The sequence below is a fragment of the Panthera leo genome, chromosome D1, assembly GCF_018350215.1.
Source record: "Panthera leo isolate Ple1 chromosome D1, P.leo_Ple1_pat1.1, whole genome shotgun sequence".
NCBI classification, from domain to species: Eukaryota; Metazoa; Chordata; class Mammalia; order Carnivora; family Felidae; genus Panthera; species Panthera leo.
This window is the reverse complement of record NC_056688.1, coordinates 110,135,794-110,161,236: the sequence shown is the minus strand read 5'-3', so window position 1 is coordinate 110,161,236 and position 25,443 is coordinate 110,135,794. Positions and strand designations below refer to the sequence as shown.

At 49.9% G+C, this 25,443-nt stretch overlaps 1 protein-coding gene across 1 annotated transcript; it reads right to left on the bottom strand.

Annotated features, from left to right (window-relative positions):
* Window positions 1–1,020: 1,020 nt before the first annotated feature.
* GSTP1 (glutathione S-transferase pi 1) lies at window positions 1,021–3,758 on the bottom strand. Its single transcript, XM_042906637.1, has 7 exons — window positions 3,696–3,758; window positions 3,284–3,319; window positions 2,870–2,976; window positions 2,645–2,732; window positions 2,225–2,328; window positions 1,466–1,573; window positions 1,021–1,288 (listed from the first exon to the last, which is right to left on the bottom strand). Coding segments are annotated over exons 1-7 (633 nt in total). The 5' UTR covers window positions 3,697–3,758; the 3' UTR covers window positions 1,021–1,099.
* Window positions 3,759–25,443: the final 21,685 nt, after the last annotated feature.

The window sequence follows — 25,443 nt, the reverse complement described above, 5'->3', positions numbered from 1 at the left end:
CCAGAGGGGCCTGGTTTCAGCGTGGGGCGGGGGGGGGGGGAGGGGGGATAGTCCCACGGCCCTCTCTCTGAACCCCTCCCCGATCCCCTGCAGAGGCAGGATGACGCTGGGAGCTGACCGGATTCCCTTAGCCTGAGAACAAAGGAGGGATCAGACAGGATGGGTCAGATTATGCTGTAGTAACAACAGCTCTAAAATGCCAGCAGCGTAAAACCGCAGGGCCGTTGCTCAATCACATCACGTGTTCGCCACACTTTAGCGGGGGCTCTGCTCCACGTCGTCCTTATACGGGGCCCAGGCTGCCATCACCTGTCCTGGAGGCTGGGGAGGACAGCGCTGGGATCTCGCAGGGGCAGCGGCCGCCCCGGGACTGATTTGCCCACCCTGCGCCCAGCCCACCAGCGACTGGAATGCGTCAGAGGCCCCTCCCCCTGGCAAGGGTCGTTTTCGCTTGTCACTCTCTGCTTGTCACTCTCTGCCCGGGGAATGTGGATGGTGAGACAAGGCGGTGGGAGAGCCAGCGGATCGCGCAGGGTTGCTCCTGTGTCCGAGGCGCAGGGGGGAGCCGGGAGGGCCCCCCCGGAACAGCAGTGACTGCCCCTCCTCCCACTGACCCAGCCTGGGCCGCACACAGCTACTCAGCTCCTACCCTCAGCCCCCTTCCCCAGGGGCCCCTCGGCTCCTGGGCTCCGCTGCCCCCGGTGGAGGCCCTGTGGCAGGTGGCCCTGCTGAAACCAGAAAGCATTTTATATTAAGCGAGCCTCTTCTCTCTCTCTAGACTGTGGGCATCTCCGGGGCAGAAACCGTAGTTCATTTCTCTTACTGCTTTTTTTTTTTTACTTTTTCGGTCTCTTTATTCCTGTTCCTGGAGCTCAGCAGACTGGGTTGAAGGCCCTAAGAAGATACACCCATGTGTTTTAGGACTCAAGCGTCCTAGCTGGCTGCCCCATCCCTCCCTCAAACCTGACTGTTGAGGATGTGAGAGCCCCTCCCCAGGAAACTGAATGCTCGCAGCAATGCTTCTCGCTTGGAAATTTTATTGGTCCCCAGGAAAGGGAGGCAGGCAGCCCCCACCTCCTGCCGAGGGCGCTGCAAACTCTCACTGCTTCCCGTTGCCGTTGATGGGACGGTTCACGTGCTCAGGGGAGGCCAGGAAGGCCTTGAGCTTGGGCCGGGCGCTGAGGCGCGCCACATAGGCCGAGAGCAGGGGGAGGGAGTCCAGGCAGCCGGGGGCCAGGACCTGGTGAATCAGCAGCAGGTCCAGCAGGTTGTAGTCTGCGAAGGAGATCTGCAGGGCAGGGGGCAAGGGACTCAGCAGGCGGGAGGGTGGGAGCCAGGGAGTCTGAGCCGTTCCCTAAGTCCGCCCCGTTCTGCTGAGCCACGGGTTCCTGAGTTCCCTCTGCGCCTGTTTCCCCTCCGCCAGAAGGGGATGGTGCAGGGGGGCAGGACAGAGCCAGACGCTCACCTGGTCGCCCACGATGAAGGCCTGGCCCCCCTGATTCTGGGACAGCAGCGTCTCGAAAGGCTTCAGGTGCTCCGGCAGTGCCTTCACATATTCCTTCTTGCCTGCCTCCTGCCAGAAAGACACCACCGCGTGTTACCCTCCTGACCCCCACGCTGCTGCCCACCCCAGCCTCTGCCCCAGCCCTGAGACGCCCCCTTCCTTTTGCCCTATTTCGTGAATCACCACCCGCCCAGGCCGGAGCCCCAGTGCCCCCCTGCCCGCTTCCCATCCCCAGGGCCGCACCACATCCTGTCCAGCTCAGCCGTGGATTCTTCTTTACCCCACCCCCACCTCTCCGCCTCTGCCGTGGTCTCCCACCAATCTACTCCAGAAGCCTTGGACGATCCTTCTAGATCTCACATCCATACCCGGCCCTGCTTAAGATGCCTCGATGGCTCCCCGCTGCCACCGGGGGACTATCCAGCCAGCCAGTTCGAGGCCCCGAGGATCTGGGCCTCTTGCCCCACCAGTGCCAACTCCTGCCACGCTCCCTCTCCCTCCCCCACGGCCACACACATGCCCTGCGAAACTGGCCCCAGGTCCTCAGACGTGCTCCAAGTCAGGATACTTTCTGCACCTCAAAGGGCCAGCACCTGCTCCCAGAGGCTGGCTACAGATCCTTCCCCTCCCCCGCCACTAAGAAGCCCAGCCCTCCCAGGCCGGAGGGAGGCAAGCCTTTCTTTGTACTCCACCGTGCCCAGCCCTGGCACCCGGGCTCACATAGTTGGTGTAGATAAGGGTGGCGTATTTGCAGCGAAGGTCCTCCACCCCGTCGTTTACCACGTCCACCAGGGCTGCCTCGCGCTGGTCCTTCCCGTATAGCCCTGGGGAGAAAGTCAGCCAAAGCATGACCGGGTGTCCGACATGCCACTGGCAGGCCATGTGGCTGCCTGTGGGCACAGCCGTGGAGAAGGAAGGACACGCACGGTAGGCGCTCAGAACTCAGCAGGAGGCAGACCCAGGCTTGACTGGGGGCAAGTTAGATAACCTCCTCGTGCCTCTGTTTCCACCATCCCACAGGGCTCACCAGGCAGCTTGATTTAAACGGAGGAGGTTCAGAGGGGGGCAACAAGGAGATGTGTGGGAACACTGGCTGATGCTTGCCCCCCCCCCCCCACCACCTGCAGCCTCAAGACTCACCAAGCGTGCGCCCCAGGTGTCGCAGGATAGCATTGGACTGGTACAGAGTGAGGTCTCCGTCCTGGAACTTGGGGAGCTGCCCGTACAGCTGGGGGTGGGGGGGGCAGCACAGCTCCGTCAGAGATGCGGAGCTTGGCTGCCCCCCCCTTCCCCCCCCCCCCCCCCCCCCCCCCCCCCCCCCGCCGCCCAGCCCCCGGCCCCCCTCTGGGCACGGCAGCCACTCACACAGGAGGCCTTGAGCGGGCCCTGCAGCCAGGTCTCCTTGGTCACCACCTCTTCCTTCCAGCTCTGGCCCTGGTCGGCCAGCAGCATGCGCATGGCCTCGCAGCGCCCTGGGGGAGGGGAGGACAGGGTGGGGGGATGCGGGGAGACCCCAGCCTCAGAGCACCCTGGGGAGGGGCCGTGGAGGCGGGGACTCCGATGACGACCCCCCTGGACACGAGGGAGGGGACGGGCCAAGGTGGAGAGAGCGGATATTCGGGCCTAGGGAGCGCAGGGGAGCAGGGAAGGAGGCCCCAGCTAGTACCCACATGATGGAGGGGTGGGGTGGGGGTCTTGGGGTGCTCCCCAGGTGGGCGAGGGGCGTGGGCTGCAGCCCCAACCTCTGCCTCCCCCGGCTGCCAGTCACAGGGCGCCTACCTCGGACCGGGAAGTAGACAATGGTGTAGGGCGGCACTGGAGCGGATGGAGAGAAGTCTGTTAGGGTCTGGGAGGAGGAGATTACGGACGGGAGAGAGCGCCAATCCGTCCTCCCTGGGGTCCCCTTGCCGGCTCTGGGCGCTCCGGGGACCGTGGGAGCAGGTCTCTGCGCTGGAGGCGCCGAGCCCCCCCGCCCCCGCCCCCGCCCCGGAGAGCCAACCGCGCGCCGCTGGCGTCGTGGGTCCCCTGGATCCCCATCCCGGCGCGGGGGTGGCAAGGGGGGCGGGGGTGCAGGGCCTTCCAGGAACTCTGGCCCGAAGCTGGGGGGGGGGGTCCGGCCTCCAGCCGGGAGCGCCCCGAGGCCTCTGGAAGCGCCCCCCCCCTCCCCCGGAGGCCCAAGCGGGGGACTCACTGGTCGCAGCGCGGACAGCGGCGGCTCAGGCGGCGGTGGCGGCGGCGGAGCTGAGGCCCGGCCCGGCCTCCAGCCTTATAAGGGTTGTCCCGCCCATCCCCGTCCCGCTCCACCCCGATGCTGACTCACGCCGCCCCAGAAGCCCCGCTCCCGGTCCCGAGCCCCGCGGGTGCCCCCAGCCCACCGTCACACCGGCCGGAGGCCCTGCCAGCCCGCCCGCCGCCCCCTACAGGTGGCCCGAAGTTTGTGCTCAACAGCGGCCCGGCGCCGATGACTCCCGGCCAGCGCCAGCGCACCAGCGGCCAGATTCTTCCAGAGCCCTTCCCGTTTGCCCACCGCAGCTGCTTTCCCCGCTTGGTTCACAGACCTCAGAGGCACAAAGCCTGTGTCGACCAGAAAAACAAAACAGGCCGTTATTTTACCAGCAAAATGGGTTTATTCGGGAACAGCAGAGAAGTGTTACTCGGGACAAGCAAGCTATGGGAAAACCACAGGCAAGTCCAGAGAACAAAGGACAGGAACTCTACTTTTTAGAGACACAGGAGGGAGCGGAGAGGGGCTGCTTTGAAAGAAAACTCTATTGGAAGAAAAGAGGGGGTGATGGTTTTTCATTGGCTGGGCTATTGGAGGAGGGGAGGAGAAAATGGTTATGTTCCTCCTGCTGGGAGAATAAAAAGGAATATATGTGATATTCCTCGGACACTCCTGGCTACCCAAGAACAAAGGAGAGGGGTTTAAGTGCTTGCCATGGTAATGTGGGAAACTAAGGCAAATGAAAAATTAAATTCCCTTACTGCCTACAGCCCATTGACAAGTCCTTGAAACCTCCCTCTAGGACCTCAGTGGCCTCAGTGATGACACTTTGCTGGGACAAGAGAAAACCTTAGCTTAACACTATCCGAACGTCCAGGATCCTATAAGTCTTTTTTTTAAATCTCAGCTGCCCCAATATATATGCTGGCAATCATACTCCAAGCTTATGCCCCCCCACCCCCCACATAGCTAAAGGGTCTCATGACTGAGGTCTTATTAAATGGTAATAAATGGCGTTTCCCTAGCAACAGCTAGCCCCTCAAGGTCCTGGAAACCTCGCTTCCAAAATTCCTTAGAGACTTATTCTATCCCTGACCCCCTCCCAACCTGAGGGGATATAATCAGTTACCCAGCAGGACCCCAGCGCAGCTCTTCCTGCCCCTGGGTCCTATCCCCGTGCTTTAATAAAATCACCTTTTTGCACCAAAGACATCTTCAAGGACTCTCTGTTGGCCGTCAACTCTGGACCACCCTACCATCACCCCAATAAAGGGGAGACGGGACGGGAGGGCCAAAGGTAGCCAATAAAAAAAAAAAAAGGACCACGGAGAATCAGGTGCAATTTGCTGTAGCCCTAATTTTGTGCAATTGGGTTTCTACGTCCCCTGAGGCATGTACCTACATGCAGCCAGGAGATGCTGTTTGCTATCACACAGCTGCTTCATTGTTCGGCAAGGAGATAATCAAGGGCTATGCAATCGTCTTAGACAACGAGTTAAGTGCTCGTTAACCGGATGCTCCTGTATTTGCTTCGGAATTGGCCTGCTCTCTTGACGTTAGGGAGAGATTTCCAATCACGTTCTCATTGGCACTTTCTCCAACCCTGGGGAGAAAAGTTGCCTGGGGAGGCAAACTCGGAATCCTGTCCGTCTCCTGGCAGCTCCTGTTCAAGGCAGCTGTGGAGAAGAAATGGCACAGATCAATGAGGGGTTTCTGATTTGTTATGAAAAGAAAATAGAATCGTAAACACGGCAAGAGCACGTTGTCCTTTTAGCCTCCAGCTGTCAAGACAAGGCGTTGCCCCAGGCCGGGCATCGTTGTCAGAAACCCCACATTTAGAGGAGTGGCCGGGGGGTGTGCATAAGGCTCCCTCACAAGCACCGTCTATGGACCCCTTGACCTGTATACAGAATTTGCACTCTTCAGCCAAGACTTCGATGCTGCATTATTACGTGTTAAAAGAGTACCTAGGTGTATGGGTGTGTCAGGAAGCTGACAAATGGCCCTATTTATATTGGCTGCCCCACAATAGATACAGATGGAGATAGATAGATGATAGATAGCTGGTAGACAGACATTATTTATATTTATATATATTTGAGAGATCTTGCTTTCCCATCCCAGGGGAGGGTTAAATTGAAGCAAGGAATGGGGGTTGGTGGGTTCAGTACTCTAACCTTATAAAAGGGACCTCAGGAACAATCTAGGCACACAGTGGAACTTGGGATTCTGGTGAATTCACTTAAAGAGTGAATTAAGGGATCGCTGTTGTCATAAACAGATTGAGGTTTCTGGGGACAAATCCGACGATCAGAGAGGTTTCCCCTTTTTGCAGTGGATTGGGAAATCAGATGGGAGTGTTATCTGTCTGGAGAAAACATAGTAAGACACAACAGTGAGACAGGGGCACATAGGCCTGGCCCACTCATCTTGGGAAAGCTGTCTCCACTGGATGTCGTCTGCTTCAGTTACTGGAAATCTTTACGTTCAGGTCACCAATCCATGTGCAGGTCCGACTGGGCCTTGGTGCTTTCTTTATTTATTAAGTTTATTTATCTGGTTTGAAAAAGAGAGCACAAGTGGGAGAGGCGCAGAGAGAGAATCCCAAGTAGGCTCCACACTGTCAGCACTGAGCATGATGTGGGGCTCGAACTCACGAACCACGAGATCATGACCCAAGCCAAAGTCAGCCGCTTAACCGACTGAGGCACCCAGGCACCCTGGTGCTTTCTTTAGATGTAACACGTGAATCAGGAGTCAATTCCCTGATGTTTGGAGACACTAGGGGTAGCTAACGGTACCTGGTAGGAGGCCTCCCAATGAAGTTGAAGAGAATCGTTGTGGACGTGTCTTTTCCGATAGAGGAAACAATCTCGGTGTTGCAAGGTGTGAGGGTTAATGTCCTCATCTCCCTGGAGTGTGCTGTAAAAAAGGTTGCTCTACCTGGGGCACCTGGGTGGCTCAGTTGATTGGGCATCCGACTTCGGCTTGGGTCATGATCTCATGGTCTGTGGGTTCGAGCCCACATCGGGCTCTGTGCCAATGGCTCTGACCCTGGAGCCTGCTTCGGATTCTGTGTGTCTCTCTCTCTGTCCTTCCCCCACTCACGCTCTGTCTCCCTCAAATAAATAGATGTTAAAAAAAAATAAGCAAATAAAAAAAGGTCGTTCTACCAAAGCATGATTGCTTTCAATAGAAGCAATTGGGCCTTTAGAATATTGACATATATCTCCTTTTACTAGCTGTGGATCAAAGGAGGCAGGGGCAAAGCACATCGGGCACCTTGTGACTACCTCAAAGGATGAAAGTCTATGAGTTCCAAAGGGGGCAGATCCAAGATTTAGAAGGACCAAGGGCAATGTTCTGGGCTAAGATATTTGAGGGGTCTCTATAAATTTTGCCAGTGAGGTTTTAAAAAATTTTTGTTAATGTTTACTTATTTTTGAGAGAGAGAAAGAGAGCATAAGTAGGGGAGGGGCAGAGAGAGAGGGAGACACAGAATCGGAAGCAGGCTTCAGGCTCTGAGCTGTCAGCACAGAGCCCGATGTGGGGCTCGAATCCATGAACCTCGAGATCATGACCTGAGCTGAAGTCGGGCTCGTAACCAACTGAGCCACCCAGGCACCCTCCGGTTGAGTCTTGATGATGCGTTAGTGTGTTGATTAGCCCTGAGGACTAAAGTTGATATTGCATGGTCAAAGTATTGTAGAACTGCCTGAACAGCACAACCCTCTCCGGGCACCTGAGCAGTGAAATAAGTTCCCTGACCATTGTGAAGCATGGGAGGGGTTCCCCAAGCAGGAAAAACCTTTTTAATAGGATTTTGGCAACAAAAGAGGCCTTAGCCTATCTACAAGGAAAACTTCAGTCCAGTGAGAAAACATGCAAACCATAACTGAAACGTATTTATATCCATGAGATGGGGCATTCTAGATAAAGTCCATCTGCCAAGCCTGGAAAGGTCCATTGGGCAATTTTAAATGCCCAGAGTTGGTATGGATGGCCATCCCAGGATTGTATTTTGGAAGGTGTGAGGTATGACAAGTGAGGCGAGCATTTTTTTTGGTGACCTTATTAATACTTCCTTACCAGTGTTGGTTCAAACAGGCTATCATTTTATCAGTAGACCAACGATTTGAAGTATGTACTATGGTCAATAATGGGAATTTTAGAGTCTGGCAGGACTAGACTGTATTTGGCCCAGGCTATAGTCGTCTCTTCTTAACCAACAATGATTAGATTTTCAATATTGTTTTCCCCTCTCTGGGGCCAATTCTTAGGCATCTCTTGTCAAATTTTTCTAGATCATCATTTGGAAGAACATCCCTTTGGACCATGACAGAGGTTTGGCTCTTGGTTTCCTTGAGCATTTTTGGTAGAAATATCAGCAAGATGGTTTCCTTTGGCCTCCAGGAAGTTGAGTCTGGCATGCACAGGAACCTTACTAACAGCCAGACTGGACACAAGCATGTGGCATCTAATCATAAATGGTGCTTACTTTGGGGTTTGGGGGAAGTCAGGATGCCATGAACCCTCTCTAGATCTCAGTGTAGCCCCTGTTCCAAGATCAGGTGCCCTAAATATTGAACCTGGTTTTGAGCAAACTGCAATTTTCTTAGAGAATTTAATGTCCCTTTTGGCTTAAAGTTTTAGCAAGTGGACGCTGTCTTCCTTTGAAGAGGTTTGAGGAGAGCAGAGAAGTAAATTATGTACATATGGTAACAAAGTAGAGTGTACAGAGAACCTTTTTTTTTTTAATTAGGAGAGAGAGAACAGAATACTTTCTATCATCCAAATCAGCCTTTAAGTTGCATGGAGGGGCGCCTGGGTGGCTCAGTCGGTTAAGCGTCCGACTTCGGCTCAGGTCACGATCTCACGGTCCGTGAGTTCGAGCCCCGCGTTGGGCTCTGGGCTGATGGCTCAGAGCCTGGAGCCTGCTTCCGATTCTGTGTCTCCCTCTCTCTCTGCCCCTCCCCCATTCATGCTCTGTCTCTCTCTGTCTCAAAAAAAAAAAAAAAAAAAAAAGTTGCGTGGAAAGTACGGACCTTCTGTGAAACCCTGGGGCATTACTGTCCAGGTGTATTGTTCTCCTTCCCAAGTGAAGGCAAAAAGATCCTGGTTGGCCTTATCCACAGGGCTTCTGAAGCACGTGCTACGTAAATTGATCACAGTGAACAATTTGCTTTCAGTGGGGATGGAGGCCTCTAAAGTATGGGGATTGGAAACAGCAGGGTGCTGAGAGACAACATTATTGTTTATGGCTCGCAGGTCTTGGACAAACCTCCATCCTTGACCACTGGGGCTTCAGGTAAAACAGGGGTATGACAGGGACCAGTGCAGGGGATAGTGAGGCCCTGAGCCTTATAATATTTTATTATGGGCCTGATGCCTTGAAGGGATTTTTCTTTTTATAGGATTGATTCATTCTGGGGGAAGGTTTGAAGGATCTATTTGAATCTTAATGGGAGATACACAGTGGATTCTGTCAATATGAATCGAAGACTTGACTGGTGGTAGAGGGTGGTGACTGATTAGTGTCCTTGGAGTTAGCTCCGGTGTCATCAGCAAGAAGCAAATAAAATATGTTGAAGGGTCAGGGCACCTGAGTGGCTCAGTCAGTTAAGCGTCTGACTCTTGATTTTAGCTTAGATCATGAGATCGAGCCCCAAGTTGGGCTCTGAGCTAGCAGCGTGGAGCCTGCTTGGGATTCTCTCTGTGTCTCTCTGTCTCTGTCCCTGTCTCTCTCTCTCTCTGCCTCTCCCCTGTGCTCTCCGTCTCTCAAAATAAATAAATACACATTTAAAAAAATGATGTTGAAGGGTCATTTGATTCACCCGTTCGGCTACTTTGATTGCTACTGTCAAATTCTAGAATTGTTTCTCCTTTTAAGAGAAGGAAACTCCAGCCTGATACTTTTTTCCCAGGAAACCTCAGCCCAATGACTGAATCAGGGTAGAGGAACTAAGGAGAAAGGGGCAGATACCTCTTAGAGGATCGAAACAGAAGGGAATAGGTTTAGAGACAGAAATCTGTTCAGGTTTGTTAGAAACCCCCACTATATAAATCATTAAAAATTTTTAAGATAGTTTGTTTGTTTGTTTGTTTGTTTATTTATTTATTTATTTATTTATAGCGATTAACTGGATTCGGAGGGGACATGGTTTCCCATTCCATCTGGTCCTTTGGAAGAGAAGAGAATGATCCTGATTCGGCCTATTAACAAACAGAATTGAAAGCTACCCGAGTGGATTCGACCTCCAAAGGAAGACCAGAATTCTCCTTAAAAACAATCTGCAGTTGGGGCGCCTGGGTGGCTCGGTCAGTTAAGCGTCTGACTTCGGCTCAGTTCATGATCTCGCGGTTCGTGGGTTCGAGCCCCGCATCGGGCTCTGTGCTGACAGCTCAGAGCCCGGAGCCTGCTTCGGATTCAGCTTCTCCCTCTCTCTCTGCCCCTCTCCTGCTTGCACTCCCTCATTCTCTCAAAAACAAACATTAAAAAAAAACCTGAAAACAATAAGCTGCAGTTGATTGTAATAGTTGTGAACAGGTTTATCACGTTTTTGCGTGCAAGTCTGAATTTTGTTCCAAACAACGGGCTTAGGAAAAGCTACTGTAATTGCTTGGTGGAAATTTCCAGTGAGTGTTCAGACATCTTGCCCAAAGTTAGGCGTCTGATTCTCTAAATCTCTTTTAGGATTTCCCATTGGGCAAGTTTCAGCCAATGTCGGACCTGACCCTCGCCAACAAGCATGTGGACTAATTGATAAATCTGAGAAGCTAAGTTGGAAAGTTGAGCATCTTTTCATGTGTCTGTTGCACATCTGTATGTTTTCTTTGGAAAAATATCTGCTCATGCCTTCTACCCATTTTTAATTGGATTGTCTTTTTTGATATTGAGTTGTGTAAGTTCTTTATGTATTTTGGATATTAGCCTCTTATCAGGTGTATCATTTGCGAGTATCTTCTGCCATTCAGTGGATTGTCTTTTTGTTTTGTTGATAGTTTCCTTCCCTGTGGGGAAAAAAAAACCAAACTTTGTATTTTGGTGTAGTCCTAATAGTTTAGTTTTGCTTTTATCTTCCTTGCCAAAGGAAATATATCTAGAAAAATGTTTCTATGGCTGATGTTAAAGAAATTACTACCTATGTTCTAGAGATTTTATGGTTTCAGGTCTCACATTTAGGTCTTTAATCCATTTTGAGTCTATTTTTGTGTATGGTGTAAGAAAACAATCCAGTTTCATTCTTTTGCACATTGCTGTCCAGTTTTCCCAGCACCATTTTTTTTTTGAAAAGTCTGCCTTTTTCCCATTGTCATATTCTTTGTCAAGGATTAATTGACCATATAATTGTGGGTTTATTTCTGGGCTCTCTATTCTGTTTCATTGACAAATGTATCTATTTTTATGCCAGTACCACACTGTTTTTTTTTTTTTTAATGTTTTTATTTATTTTTGAGACAGAGAGAGACAGAGCATGAGCAGGGGAGGGTCAGGCAGAGAGGGAGACACAGAATCCGAAGCAGGTTCCAGGCTCTGAGCTGTCAGCACAGAGCCTGACACGGGGCTCGAACTCACAGACTGTGAGATCGTGACCTGAGCCGAAGTCGGACGCTTAACCGGCTGAGCCACCCAGGCGCCCCTGTATGTTGATTTTGAATCCTGCAACTTTACTGAATTCATTTATCAGTTCTACTAGTTTTTGGTGGAGACTTTAGGGTTTCCTTTATATAGTATCATGGCATCTGCAAGTAGTGAAAATTTTATTCGTCATTGCCAGTTTGGATGCCTCTTATTTCTTTTCCTTGTCTGATTGCTGTGGCTAGGACTTCCAGTACTGTATTGAGGAAAAGTGGTGAGAGTGAACATCCTTGTCTTGTTCCTGATCTTAGGGTGAAAAGCTCTCAGTTTGTCACCATTGAGTGTGATAGCTGTGGGTTTTTCATATATGGTCCTTATTATGTTGAGGTGTGGTCCCTCTAAATCTACTTTGATGAGGGTTTTTATCATAAATCGATGTACTCGGTCAAATGCTTTTTCTGCATCTATTGAAATGATCATATGGTTTTTATCCTTTCTCTTGTTGATGTGACGTATCGTGTTGATTGTGAATATTGAACCACCCTTGCATCCCTGGAATAAATCTCAACTGATCATGGTAAATAATGTCTTTAAACTATGTTGCTCGATTCAATTTGCTAATATTTGTTATGGATTTTTGCATCTACATTCATCAGAGATATTGGCCTGTTGTTTTCTTTTTTGTAGTGTCTTTATCTGGTTTTGGTATCGGGGTAATGCTGGCCTTGTAGAATGAATTTGGAAGCTTTCTTTCCTCTTCCACTTTTACTCTGGGAAACTCTTTAACTATGGTTTGCAGTTCAGCTTTAGTCCAGGGAAAATTAGAAATTTGAGGTTTATTTGGATCCTTGGAAGACTTAATTTTAAAAGGATGGGTTTGGGGTGCCTGGTTGGCTCAGTTGGTTAACCACCCGAGTCTTGATTTTGGCTCAGGTCATGGTCTCACGGTTCATGAGATCGAGCCTCACATTGGGCTCCGCACTGACAGGGTAGAGCCTTCTTGGGATTCTCTCTCTCTCCCTCTCTCTCCGCCCCTCCCACACTCACAGGCACGCTCTCTCATTCGCTCTCTAAACAAACAAACAACCAAACAAACTTGAAAAGGACAGGTTTTAATAGGTTCAGAAGAGGGAATGGGAAGGGGTTCAGAGGAAAAAAGAAGTTCAGTGAAAGGATTAGAATCAGGGAGGGGGTGCAGAGGAGACAGAGGAATGATCCCACAGGTGGGGCCTCAGCACAAGGTGGCTGTCATTGTCTCCAGAGACAAGGGGGGGGGGGGGAGGCCTCAGAAGCCACTTGACTTCCTTCAATTGTTTGCTTACCCCAGTTAATTTAGAAATAGTATTTTGCAAAGAAGCAATTTTAGAATCTGGCAAACATTTGGAAGCCTCAAGGTACCAATTAAAAAAGCCATCCCATTCAGTTCGTTTAATTTTGGAGCTGTAGCTTTCTAATTTAGTTTTGAGAAAAAAACAATTTGGGGAGATTGAAAGCTTCCCATAATGGCCACTGAACTTCTAAATTATCTTGAGCTAAGTGGGCCCATATAGTTGAAAATGCACAGTAGGAGGGAGCATGGTTTTCAAACATAAAGCTGGGGAGGGTCCAAACAGGAGGGCTCTCTCGAAAGAGTTTAGACAGCAGGGATCCCCTTACTCAAAACCAGAGGTTCAGAAAAGTGAGTACTCACCATATAGAAAAAGCCTTTAAACAGATGCTGAGTCAAGCCTGGAGGGCTCCAAGTGCAAAGGGAGTGGCGTTTGGGCCCAGGAGAAGTTTACCCTCAATCTCCGTGGCAGGGAGCTCTGGGCTCCGCACCGGTTTGCTCACCAACCTTGGAGTTGTTGGGACTCTTCTCTGGATCCCATCTCTGATCACCAAGTAACATCAGCCTTAAAAATAAGACCGCCGGGGGCACCTGGGTGCCTCAGTCGGATAAGCATCCAACTTCGGCTCCGGTCACGATCTCACGCTTCATGAGTTTGAGCCCCGAGTCGGGCTCTGGGCTGACAGCCCGGAGCCTGGAGCCTGCTTCAGATTCTGCGTCTCCTGCTCTCTCTGCCCTTCCCCTGCTCATTCTCTCTCTCTTTCTCGCGCAAAAATAAATAAATATTTTTAAAATTTTTTTAAAATAAGCCAGTTATTTTACCATTAAAATGGATTTATTCAGGAATAGCAAAGAATTGCAATTTGGGATAAGCAAGCTACGGTAAACCACAGGTACGCCCGGAACCAAGGAGAGGAATGCTACTTTATAGAGAAAAGGAAGGGGTTGGGAGGGGCTGCTTTGGAGGAAAGGAGAGTTGGGAGTGGTGGTGTTTTCCCGTTGGCTGGGCTGTTGCTGATTGAGGAGAAAATCTCCCAGGTGCTGGAGTAGTAGGGTGTTAGCTTCTTCCTTCCAGAAATGTAAGGCCCCTCTCTTCCTCCAGGGTTGCAATTGATGGCCAGTGGTGGGGGCATGACAGCGCCCCCTTGTGGCCTCCCAACTCCATTTAAAACGAGGTGCCCCTGGGGCGCCTGGGTGGTTCAGTGGGTTAAGCGCCCCACTCTGGATTCTGGCCCAGGTCATGATCTCATGGGTTGGTGAGCTCGAGCCCCACCTCCGGGGCTCTGCACTGACAGGGTGGAGACTGCTGGGGATTCTCTCTCTCCCTGCCCCTCTTCTCGCTCGCGCACAGGTGCGTGAACGCCCTGCACTCTCTCTCTCAAAATAAATAAACTTTGAAAAATAAAATAAAATGAGGTGTTCTTGGGGTGCCTGGCTGGCGCAGCCATTAGAGCGTGGGACTCGACCTCGGGGGTTGCGAGTTCGACCTCCACCTCGGGCATAGAGATTACTTAAAAATAATATTTTTTTTTAAGTAGGTTCACACCCAGCGAAAACGAAAACCTTTAAATGAGGTGTTCTTTATGCATGTAGACCTTGCGTGTAGGCACTTGTTGCCACAATGGTCTCTTCACAAAGACAGGCACTCCCTCCTTCCCTGCGCGCAACACACGCTCACGCTCTCAGACCCATACCGCCTTCGTGGTTCTTGCTATGGTCATGGTCCCGATGCCATCTACTGACCAATTTTCTCCAAATCATCTCAGTTCTTCGACTAAAACACGCTGAGTTTAGATGGAACCTGTGTCACTCCCCTAAGTGGGAAGGGGGCACCTCTTGAGAATGCTTTTTTTTTTTTTTTTTAATCTATCTGGACAAGGCGACACCGGGCCCTCCCTTTTCACAAGTGCCTTTAGCAAGTGCTAGGCGTTTCTGGCGCCCAGTCCTCCACCATCGCCATTCTGTGCTGGGTTCCACCGACCCCCGCCATCTGTGTGTATGTGCTCCCCACACTTCGCGCTCACGGCCCGCGGGCAAGTGCGCCTGGATCCCTCCACACCTGATTCCCCAGCAGTAGAGCCAGGTTGCCCTCCCAGACCAGCCCACTGCCTGCTCCCAGCTCTTCTGCTGTTCTGCAGGCTGAGTCTGGCCCCACAGACCCCTCCAACACGCGGGCTTAGTGGTTCCGGAACATTCGCCGGTCCAGCAGGCGTAAAGTGTCGTGCTGTTGTTTTCAGTCGTGCATCTCTCATTATGAGGGTTTACCATCATCTCCTCACACGCTCGTTGGATTATGCTTGTTGGAAACTGCCCCTTCGTATCCTGTTTTCTATTGGATTTGCTGCTTACTTTCTGTTGGTTTGCAGTTATTTGTTTATTCCAGATAGTAGTGTCTTACTGGCTTCGGGCATTACAAAATACCTTCTCCTACTCTGTCGATGCTCTTTTAATGTTTTTTTTAATGTTTGTTTATTTTTGAGAGAGACAGACAGACAGAGAGACAGAACATGAGCGGGGGAGGAGCAGAGAGAGAGGGAGACGCAGAATGTGAAGCAGGCTCCAGGCTCTGAACCGTCAGCACAGAGCCCGACGCGGGGCTCGAACTCACAGACAGTGAGATCATGACCTGAGCCGAAGTCCGACGGTCAACCGACTGAGCCCCCCCCCCCCCGCACCCCAGTGTTTATTTCTTTTGCATGTTTGTTCTCTCTGTATATGAGAGGGTTGTGGTAAGGCTGTTGGCTTGTCTATGTCTCCCTGCAATTCTACCAGGCTTTACTTCCATCGTGTAAGGCTATATTGCTTTCATCGAAGTGTTTTTATCTTTGTCTATGGTATATTTTATGCGCTTGTAACATTCTCATTTGTCCTTTGTGATTTTTATGAATTAGATTGTTTCACGTATTAAATCAGTCATATGTGAAGATTCCTGTCTTGGCTTTCTTTTTATTCACGTTCGTTTGGATTGGAATATCTTTCCCCACCCTTAAAAAAAAAAAATTCTTCTGCACCTTTAAGAAAAGGGAAGCGATTTATATTCAGTAAGATGTACAGATTTTTAAGTGTACAAATACGCGCATTGTGATAAATGTACGTACTCATGTAGCCACTGGCAAACCAAATCGTAACACATTCGTCATCTTGGAAGTCCCCTCGGGCACTTTCTAGTTGATCCCCACCCTCTGTAAATAACCACGGCTTTGACTTCCATCACCACGGGTTAGTTTTGCTTTTTCTCAAACGTCACGTCAGTACAATCAGTAAGTGTCCGACTTCTTTCACTCAACACAACGTTAAAAGATTTTTTATTGAGATACGGTTTACAGGTCGTAAAATGTATCCTTTTTGTACACGGTTCTGTGAGTTTGGACAAAAGCCATCCCTACCAAGAAGATCTAGAACATTTCTTTTTTCTTCTTCTCTTTTGTTTGATGTCAGACTCTTCACCGATTGAGCCAGCCAGGCGCCCCTGCATGCAAGTTTCTAAATGAACATAATTTTTCACCTGTCTTAGGTAAAGAAAACAAGAGGAAGGATTGCTGGGCCATCTGGTAAGCGTGTTTAACCTTGGAACGTGTTGCCGATCTGTTTTCCATTTCACATTTTCAGCAACAGTGTGTATGAATCCCACCTGCTAGGGGTGCCGGGGTGGCTCAGTCCATTAAGTGCTGGACTTCAGGTCATGATCTCGCGGTTTGTGAGTTCAAACCCCACATTAAGCAGAGCCTGGCTGGGATTCTCTCTCCCTCTCTCTCTGCCCCTCCCCCACGTTCTCTCTCTCTCTCTCTCTCTCTCTCTCTCTGTCTGTCTCTCTCCACCCCCGCCCCATCTGTCTCTCCCTCTCAAAAATAAATAAATATACTTAAAAAAAAAAAAAAAAAAGAATTCCACTTTCTGTCTCAAGCCTCATCGGCAGGCAGTACTTTCAACTTTTGTCCTGGCCATTCTAATAATAGGTTTGCAATTTTGTCTCACTGTGGTTTTGGTTTGCATTTCCCTAATGGCTAATGACGTTGAATGCCCTTTCAACTTTCACTCTTATTTGCCATGAATGTATCTTCTTTGTCGACGTGTCCTTTCAGATCTCCTGGCCATTTTTTAATTCGATTGTTCATTTTATTATTGAGTTTTGAGAGGGTTTTGTTTATTTGTTTTAAAATTTTTTTAACGTTTATTCATTTTTGAGAGATGGAAAGAGACAAAGCGTGAGCAGGGGAGGGGCAGAGAGCGAGGGAGACACAGAATCCGAAGCAGGCTCCAGGCTCTGAGCCATCAGCACAGAGCCCGATGTGGGGCTCGAACTCACAAACCATGAGATCATGACCTGAGCCGAAGTTGGACGCTTAATCGACTGAGCCACCCAGGCGCCCCTCGAGAGTTTTTCATGTACTCTGGATGTTGTGTTTTTAACTAGACTTCCTGCCCAGCACAGAGCCCCATGCAGGGCTTGAACTCACCACCTTGAGATCGAGGCCTGAGCTGAGATCAAGAGTCAGATGCTGCACCGGCAAAGCCACCCAGGCGCGCCTCGAGAGTTTTTCATATACTCTGGATGTAGTCCTTATTGGATAAAGGTTTATAAATCTTTCCTCCCAGTCTATGCTTTGCCTTTCCACTTTTTTTTTTTTTTTTAACGTTTATTTATTTTTGAGACAGAGAGAGACAGAGCGTGAACGGGGGAGGGGCAGAGAGAGAGGGAGACACAGAATCTGAAACAGGCTCCAGGCTCTGAGCTGTCGGCACAGAGCCCGACGCGGGGCTCGAACCCACGGACCGCGAGATCGTGACCTGAGCGGAAGTCGGCTGCTCAACCGACTGAGCCACCCAGGCGCCCCCGTCTTTCCACTTTCTTAACAGAGTTAACAGAGTTTCGTTTCTTAATTGATCTTTAAAGTTTCTAATTTTGATGAGGTAAAATCCATCAACATTTAAATTATGTGGATCATGGTTTTGGGGTCTCATCCAAGACATCTTTCCCTAAGGCAAACACCACACGAATTATCTTATGCTTTCTTCTAGAAGTTTATGGAAGTTGGGATTTCACATTTGTGTCGGGGATCATTTTGAATGTCACGCATGATGTGAAATGCGGGTTGGAGTTCATGTTCTTGCACGTGGAGGTCCAGTTGGCCCAGCCCCATGCAGTGAAAGATCATCCTTCCGTCATTGGCTGGCCTCTGCAGCTTTAGCAGATCCTTGGGGAAGCGCACTGTTGGGGTGGGGGTGACCCCACTAAGGTGCCTTCCTGGGGGCTTGTGGGGAGGTCTCCGCTCTTTTCCCCAGTGCCTTGCCCCACAGAGGTTTTGCAGCCCCAGGATAACCCTGGGGAAACCGGTTCTAAAGGCGGGATGTGGTAATGGCAACCTGTCAGCGACGCCAGGGAATGGTGAGAACCTAAGGCCAGCTGCCTCCCCCTGGCATCTTGTTGTTGCCACTGCTAGCCACGCCCCGTCCTGCCCACACACACAAACACACCCCCCAGACGTCCACACACGCAGGCACACACACGGTGTCAAAACAGCCATCAGTCCCCAGGAGGGGACAAATGTCTTACTTGTTTGGTCTCGTTTCACTTGCCCCTGGGCTCATGTCACGGCAGGAGAAGTTACTGTGCTCATTCGCCATCCAGACCAAAGGTCGGCATACGGTGGACCGCAGGCTTTCATCATGTTCCTTTTATCAATAATATTTTGTTGGAAGCCAGCCGCGCTCATTTGTTTGTCTGGTATCTGTCTCTGCTTTTGTGCCTCAAGGGCAGAAATGAGTAACCGTAGCAGAGACCATGTGGTCCTCAAAGCTTAAAATATTTGCTATCCGCCCTTTACAGAAGTTGCTGACCTTGACCCAGACCGAAGTCCTGGGTCCCAGCCTCCTGGAGAAGGCTTCGACCTTCACCAAGAGGGTTGCTATGGAGCCCTGCAGAGCGACGCCCTCTCATCGCCCTGTCATCCCCTCACTGCCCTGACATCCTGGCACCAATAGGTGATTCCGGTCCGGTGTGGGAGCCGCCGGGCTCTCCTGGAATGTGTCCTCAGGTGAGCTGGGCACCTCGTGTGGTTGGCACCCATCACAGAGCAGGCCAAGGAGCTCACAGACAGGGCTTTTTCCTTCCCACTCTTCTCGTGAAATGTGTCCCATCGGGGGGGTCCTTCTGTCCCCATGGAAGGAATCAAGGGCACATCCCAGAGCTTGACCAAACCCTCCAAAGTCATAAAAACCCTTCCGGGTGACTTTGAGATCATTGAAAGGTCTGGTTCCATATAACCTTCGAAGTTCTGTTCTTATCCAGTTTGGAGCTTCTCTCTCCTGCCAACTCCCCCACCCTCTCTCCTCATATTTCCCACACGCCGAAGCCTCTGTCAGCGAGTGCCCTCCTGCCTCTTCCGCCGGCCCCCCATTCGCCCCAGTTAGAACACGATCATTCTGCTCTGTCGGGCCAGGAGCTCTCCGGGCTCCCCCAACATCAGCCGGCACCCTGGGGCCGACACTTCCCACGACACGGCCTCCGGGGAAGGCCGACCCCCCCATCAGCACTGCTCACTCAGGGGCACGTTCAAGCCCTTGAGAGCCCCCAAAGAGCCCTGTGCCCCCCTGCAGGGTGGGCCCAGCAGCCTGCAGTGGGGCAAAGGGGAGGAGCCTCAGTGACCCCACTGAAAACCAGCCCATTTCGGTGACTTCCCCGGGCATCTGGTGGGCCTCCGGTGTGGGCCCCAGCTTCGCTGAAAGGTGCCAGTGATGCCCTGTCTCGGGGCCAGGAGCTCCGCTTTATGCGGGGGTGACAGGAGAAAGAGGTGCTGGAGAAAGCCCTGGTCCCCTGCCCCCTTCTTGGGCTAAATCTAGCGCCACCCTGTGCCCACCAGTGAGCCCGCCGTGTATGGCGTGACCCCGGATTTGGGTGCCGTAGGGGAGCAAAGGTGAAGCCAGGGGCCCCAGCTCACCAGGACATGGAAGGCTGATGGTTTCACCCCAACAGTTCCCCAGAGGGGTGAGAGGCCAGCTGGGTGGGGGCGGGGGCTGCATTCCTGGTGCTCCGGGGGCCTGGCCACACACGGCACAGGGGCATGCCAGCCTAACCCGATAACCTGGATGAGCTCACTTTTATTTTATTTTATTTTATTTTATTTTATTTTATTTTATTTTATTTATTTTTAATCTACATCTAAGTTAGTTAGCATCTACTGCAATAATGATTTCAGGAATAGAATTTAATGATTCATCCCCTACGTATAATACCCAACGCTCATCCCGACAAGTGCCCTCCTTAATGCCCATCGCCCATTTAGCCCATCCCCCCCACCCATAACCCCTCCGGCAACCCTCAGTTTGTTCTCCGTATTTAAGAGTCTCTGATGTTTTGTCTCCGTCCCTGTTTTTATATTATTATTTTTGCTTCCCTTCCCTTCTGTTCATCTGTTTTGTATCTTAAATTCCGCATGAGTGAAATGATATGATATTTGTCTTTCTCTGAATGACTAATTTTGCTTAGCATAATACATTCTAGTTCCATCCATATAGTTGCAAATGGCAAGATTTCATTCTTTTTGATTGCTGAATAATATCCTGTTGTATATATATATTTACCACATCTTCTTTATCCATTCATCCATCGATGGACATGTGGGCTTTTTCCATCCTTTGGCTATTGTCGATAGTGCTGCTATAAACATGGGGGTGCATGTGTCCCTTCCAAACAGCACACCTGTATCCCTTGTCGTGCAATTGCTGGGTCGTAGGTTAGTTCTATTTTTAATTTTTTGAGGAACCTCCACACCGTTCTCCAGAGCGGCTGCACCAGTTTGCATTCCCCCCAGCAGTGCAAAAGAGATCCTCTCTCTCCGCATCCTCGCCAACATCTGTCGTTGCCTGAGTTGTTAATGTTGGCCATTCTGACAGGTGTGAGGTGGTATCTCATTGTGGTTTTGATTTGTATTTACCCATTTTTTCATGTGTTTGTTCGCCATCTGGATGTCTTCTTTGGGAAAATGTCTATTCATGTCTTTTGCCCATTTCTTCACCAGATTATCTGTTTTTTGGGTGTTGAGTTTGGTAAGTTCTTTATAGATTTTGTATACTAACTCTTTATCGGATATGTCACTTGCAAATATCTTCTCCCATCCTGTCGGTTGCCTTTTAGTTTTGCTGACTGTTTCCTTCTCTGCGTAGAAGCTTTTTATCTTGATGAGGTCCCAGTAGTTCATTTTTGCTTGTGTTTCCCTTGCCTCTGGAGACATGTTGAGTAAGAAGTTGCTGTGGCCAAGATCAAAGAGGTTTTTGCCATCTTTCTCCTCGAGGATTTTGATGGCTTCCTGTCTTACATTTAGGTCTTTTATCCATTTTGAGTTTATTTTTGTGTCTGGTATAAGAAAGTGGTCCAGGCTCATTTTTCTGCCTGTCGCTGTCCAGTTTTCCCAGCACCACTTGCTGAAGAGACTGCCTTTATTCCATCGGACATTCTTTCCTGCTTTGTCGAAGATTAGTTGGCCATACATTTGTGGGTCCATTTCTGGGTTCTCTGTTCTGTTCCATTGATCTGAGTGTCTGTTCTTGTGTCAGTACCATACTGTCTTGATGATGACAGCTTTGTAGTATAGCTTGAAGTCCAGGATTGTGATGCCTCCTGCTTTGGTTTTCTTTTTCAAGATTGCTTTGGCTATTCGGGATCTTTTTTTGGTTCCCTCCAAATCTTAAGATTGTTTATTCTAGCTCTGTGAAGAACGCTGGTGCTATTTTGATAGGGATTTTATCGAACCTGGATGAGCTCATTAAGCTGTTCAGCACTCAGAATAATCTCCCCAAACCTCCCAGAGTAACTGGAAACCCCAGAAGGGCTTTTCATCTCTGGTCTTGCTGGAGCAAGACTGTGTCCCCTCATTGCCGGAATTCTGGCAGTGACCGTGCTCCAGGGAAGGTGAGGGTCACAGCCATAGCTGACCCTCATGTTCCTTCAGACTGCAGCCAAAAATAACCGTGTCCTCAGCTACACCAAACCTCACCCTTGCAAGGCTCTCCAGGGTCATGGCTGTGCCCTGCCTGCTTTGCTGAAAGCCTGGGAGAACGAAATTGGGATCCTTAGCTGAATAGCCCTTCGATGAATCAGCACTCAAGAAAGTGCTTCCTGGCACTCACATACATTATGATCCCCATCTGGGGCATTAGTGGCCAGAGCCTGGTCTCGGGTCCTGGGTTCAAGCCCTCGCTCCTCCACACTCTCAGAGACCTTGGTCTTGCCACTTAGAACCTTCTTGCAAAGTGAGGACCAGCTGTGAGGATGGGTTAGTAGCCGGGAGGATTAGAGGAAAGTAATACTTGGCACATAGCAAGCGCTCTGAAAATGCCAGCGGTCTGTGCTCTGCCCGCCTGGTCCCGGGGGCTGTAGAGGAAGGACGTTGATGGATCGGAGGGAAGGTGGTCAGAGACCACTGGGCCAGTTTAGGACCCATATTTATGCCCCCGCCGCCGACAACGCCCCTGGGATATTCCCAGATGCCTTTTCTTTTTTTTAAGATTTTAAAAAATGTTCATTTATTTATTTGAGAGAGAGAGAGAGAGAGAAGGAAGAGTGGAAGGGCAGAGAGAGACAGACAGACAGACAGACAGAATCCCAAGCAGGCTCTGTGCTAATGGCTCAGTTCAACCAGGGGTTCGAACTCATGGACCATGAGACCATGACTTGAGCCGAAACAAAGAGTCAGATGCTTAGGCAACTGAGCCACCCAGGCGCCCCTCCCAGATGCCTTTTCTAATCCCAGGATCTCTGCTTCCTGAGTCTGGCTCAAGGGAGTGAGGCCCACCTGAGCTGTCCCTCCACCTACCGGGGGCCTGATGAGGTCCAGCTCAGTGCAGGAGAAGCTAGGGTCAGGACTCGGGCCCAGAAGAAGTTTTTCCCTCGCACCCTCGGACCCACAGCCAGAGACCTGTTACGTGGGGGTCCTGGGAGCCACAGGGCACACTTCTTTAGGGCCCAGTTCTGGCTGCTCCCACACTAGATCCCAAGGTTCTGGTGCCTTCCGAGGAGAAACCAGGGAGTGCAGCAGCCAGGACCACGCGTCCCCGGGGGAAGAAACCTTGCTGAGCGCAACCGGAGGATGATTCCAGGAACAGCCAGATGCTGCTTCCTTCAACAGATTTTTCCTGAGCGCCTAAGTGCCAGGTCCTGTTCAAGGTGCCGGGGACTCAGCAGGGAACAAGACAAAGTCCCTGTGCTCGTGGAGCTTGCTGTCCATCTACCTCCCTGGGCACTGAAAGATGGCAAATGTCCACAAGAATAGTAAGTGTATCACATCCTTCCTCCCCTTCTCCATGTCAGAAAAACTCACAAAAATTATTACTATGACTACCCTTGCTGTCTTAGGCTGGGTCTCCGCAGAAGGCAGAGCCTGAGACCAGGGCTTGTGTGTGGCCGCTTCTTTGGGGAGCGGTCTGGGTAACAGGAATGGGGGCCAGGAATGGAGAGACACCTTCCCTAGGGGCCAGCGTAGGAAACAATCGGAATCAACCAGTTACAGGCGGCCAGCTTCCCTCCCCGTCTAAGTAACTGGCTAAATGCAACTGACCCCACCCACCGAAGCACTCAAGGGAGAGAAAAAAAGAACTTCTTGATTTAACACTGGCCTCTCTCTCTGCCAAGAGCTCTTGCAAGGCATATTCACTAGAAGTCATTGTCAATTGACAGTCAGAAATTCCATGCCCTGCACGGGGTCATGCTGTGTGTTGGCAACAAATGACTGATTTGATCATCTACATTGTAAACCCTAGCATATGCCTCCCCAGCGGGTATGGTTCAGAGAACTCCCTTTCCCTGGCTGGATCCCGGAGGGGAGAGGACAGCACCCTCAGAGTGACAGAGACAGCCGGAAGGGGCTAGGGTCCCCAACACCACGGAGAGCGCACGCCAGCCCTGGCCAGAGGACGCGGGACTCTCAGCTGAGCGGAAAAAGATCCAGCTTGTCCCTGCTGCTGTTCCTTGGAGACTTTGTAACCTCAGCTGAACTAGTTAATAGCCATACTGAGAACCACAGAGACATCGGAAATGGTTAGGAGGATTTTTATTTTCAGCCTCCAAAAGCGAATTTATTTCTGTAAACAATCTGTAAAAAAAAAAAAAAGAAAAGAAAAAAAGAAAAGTAGCGTCTGATCAGCCAAACCAAATACACGTTGAGTAAATATTTAAAGACTTTGGTTTGAAAAAGGAACATACTATTGGCCTACCTGCGGACATATTTCACAGCCCAACCCTCAGTGCAAAAAAAGTACTTGCCGTCTTAAGGTCTTTTGTGTGGCAACATTTTATATGCAACATTTTCTATACAACATTTCAGCGCGTGAAAAGCGGTCAGCATCCTGAGCAATCAGGGAAATGCAAATTCAGTCCACAACACCCATTAGATCACCACCATGCACCCATTAGAAAAATCGGAAGCACTGACAATTCCAAGTGTTAGCGAGGCTACAGAGCAATTGGAGCTTTCGTGCACTGTTGGCGGGAGTGTGAAAATGGCTCCACCACGCTGGAAAACTGCGTTATCTGCTAAAGCTCCAGTCCTACGTACACGTACTTGTGACGGTTAATTTTCTGTGTCCCTTTGAAGAGGCCACAGTACACAGATATTTGGTCAAACATTATTCTAGATGTTCCTGTGAAGGTATTTTTAGAGTAACATTTAATGAATAGACTGCGAGATTGCCCTCCGTAATATAGGTGGGCCTCATCTAATCAGTCGAAGGCCTTTAAAAAAAGACTCAAGAAAGAGGGAACTCTGTCGGCAAACTGCCTTCTGACTCGAACCGCAGCATCACCTCTTCCCTGGGTCTTCAGCCTGCCACCCTACACTGTAGATTTTAGATTTACCAAGCTTTCTCAAGCACACGAGCCAATTCCTTACTCATAATGGGCCCAAACTGGAGACAACCCCAGTGTCCACCAACAGGGCAATGGAAAAATTAACTGTGGTCTGATGTCCTTTGTTTTTTAAATTAGAATATGTAAATCTATTTATTATTTTTTATTTTTACCTGAACTTTTCTTTTGAGACAACATCTTGCAAAACTCCAGTTCAATGTTATACCCGGGATATTGACATTGATACAATCTATCCATCTTGTTCAGATTCCTGGGGGGTTATAGTGGGAGCTCTGTGTGTGTGTGTGTGTGTGTGTGTGTGTCCAGTTCTGTACCATGTTGTCACCTGTGTAAGCTCATGTTCTGTCACCCAAGGATCCCTCATGTCAGCCTTTTATAACCACACCGACTTCCCTCCCTCCACCTCCCGCTCCTGTCCTTAATCTCTGGCCACCCTTAATCTGTTCTCCATTTCTATAATTCGATCATGTCAGGAATGTTATATAAATGGAATCAAACAGTATGTAACCTTTTGGGATTAGCTTTTTTTTTTTTTTTTTTTTTTAACTCAGCACACTGTTCTAGATTCATCCGGGTTGCTCTATCTGCATCAATGGTTTATTCCTTCTTATTGCTGAGTTGTAGTCCTTGTGTCTCTCCATGCCTTTTACCCATTTTCAAAACAGAATTGCTTGGTGTTTTTTGTTTTTGTTTTTGTTTTTGTTTTTTTTAACTGGTGAATTTGAAGAGGCTGTTGTACGTCCCAGGGACTAGTCTCTCTCTGGGTAGGTGGTTTGCAAATATTTTCTTCCACCCATACCTAGTCTTTTCATGCTCTTCATAGGGCATTTGGCAGAGCACACTTTTTCGTTTGTATGAGGACTGATTTACCAGTTTTTCCTTTTACGGGTCATGCTTTTAGAATCACACCGGAGAAACCTTAACCTTGCCCAGATGCTGAACATTTTCT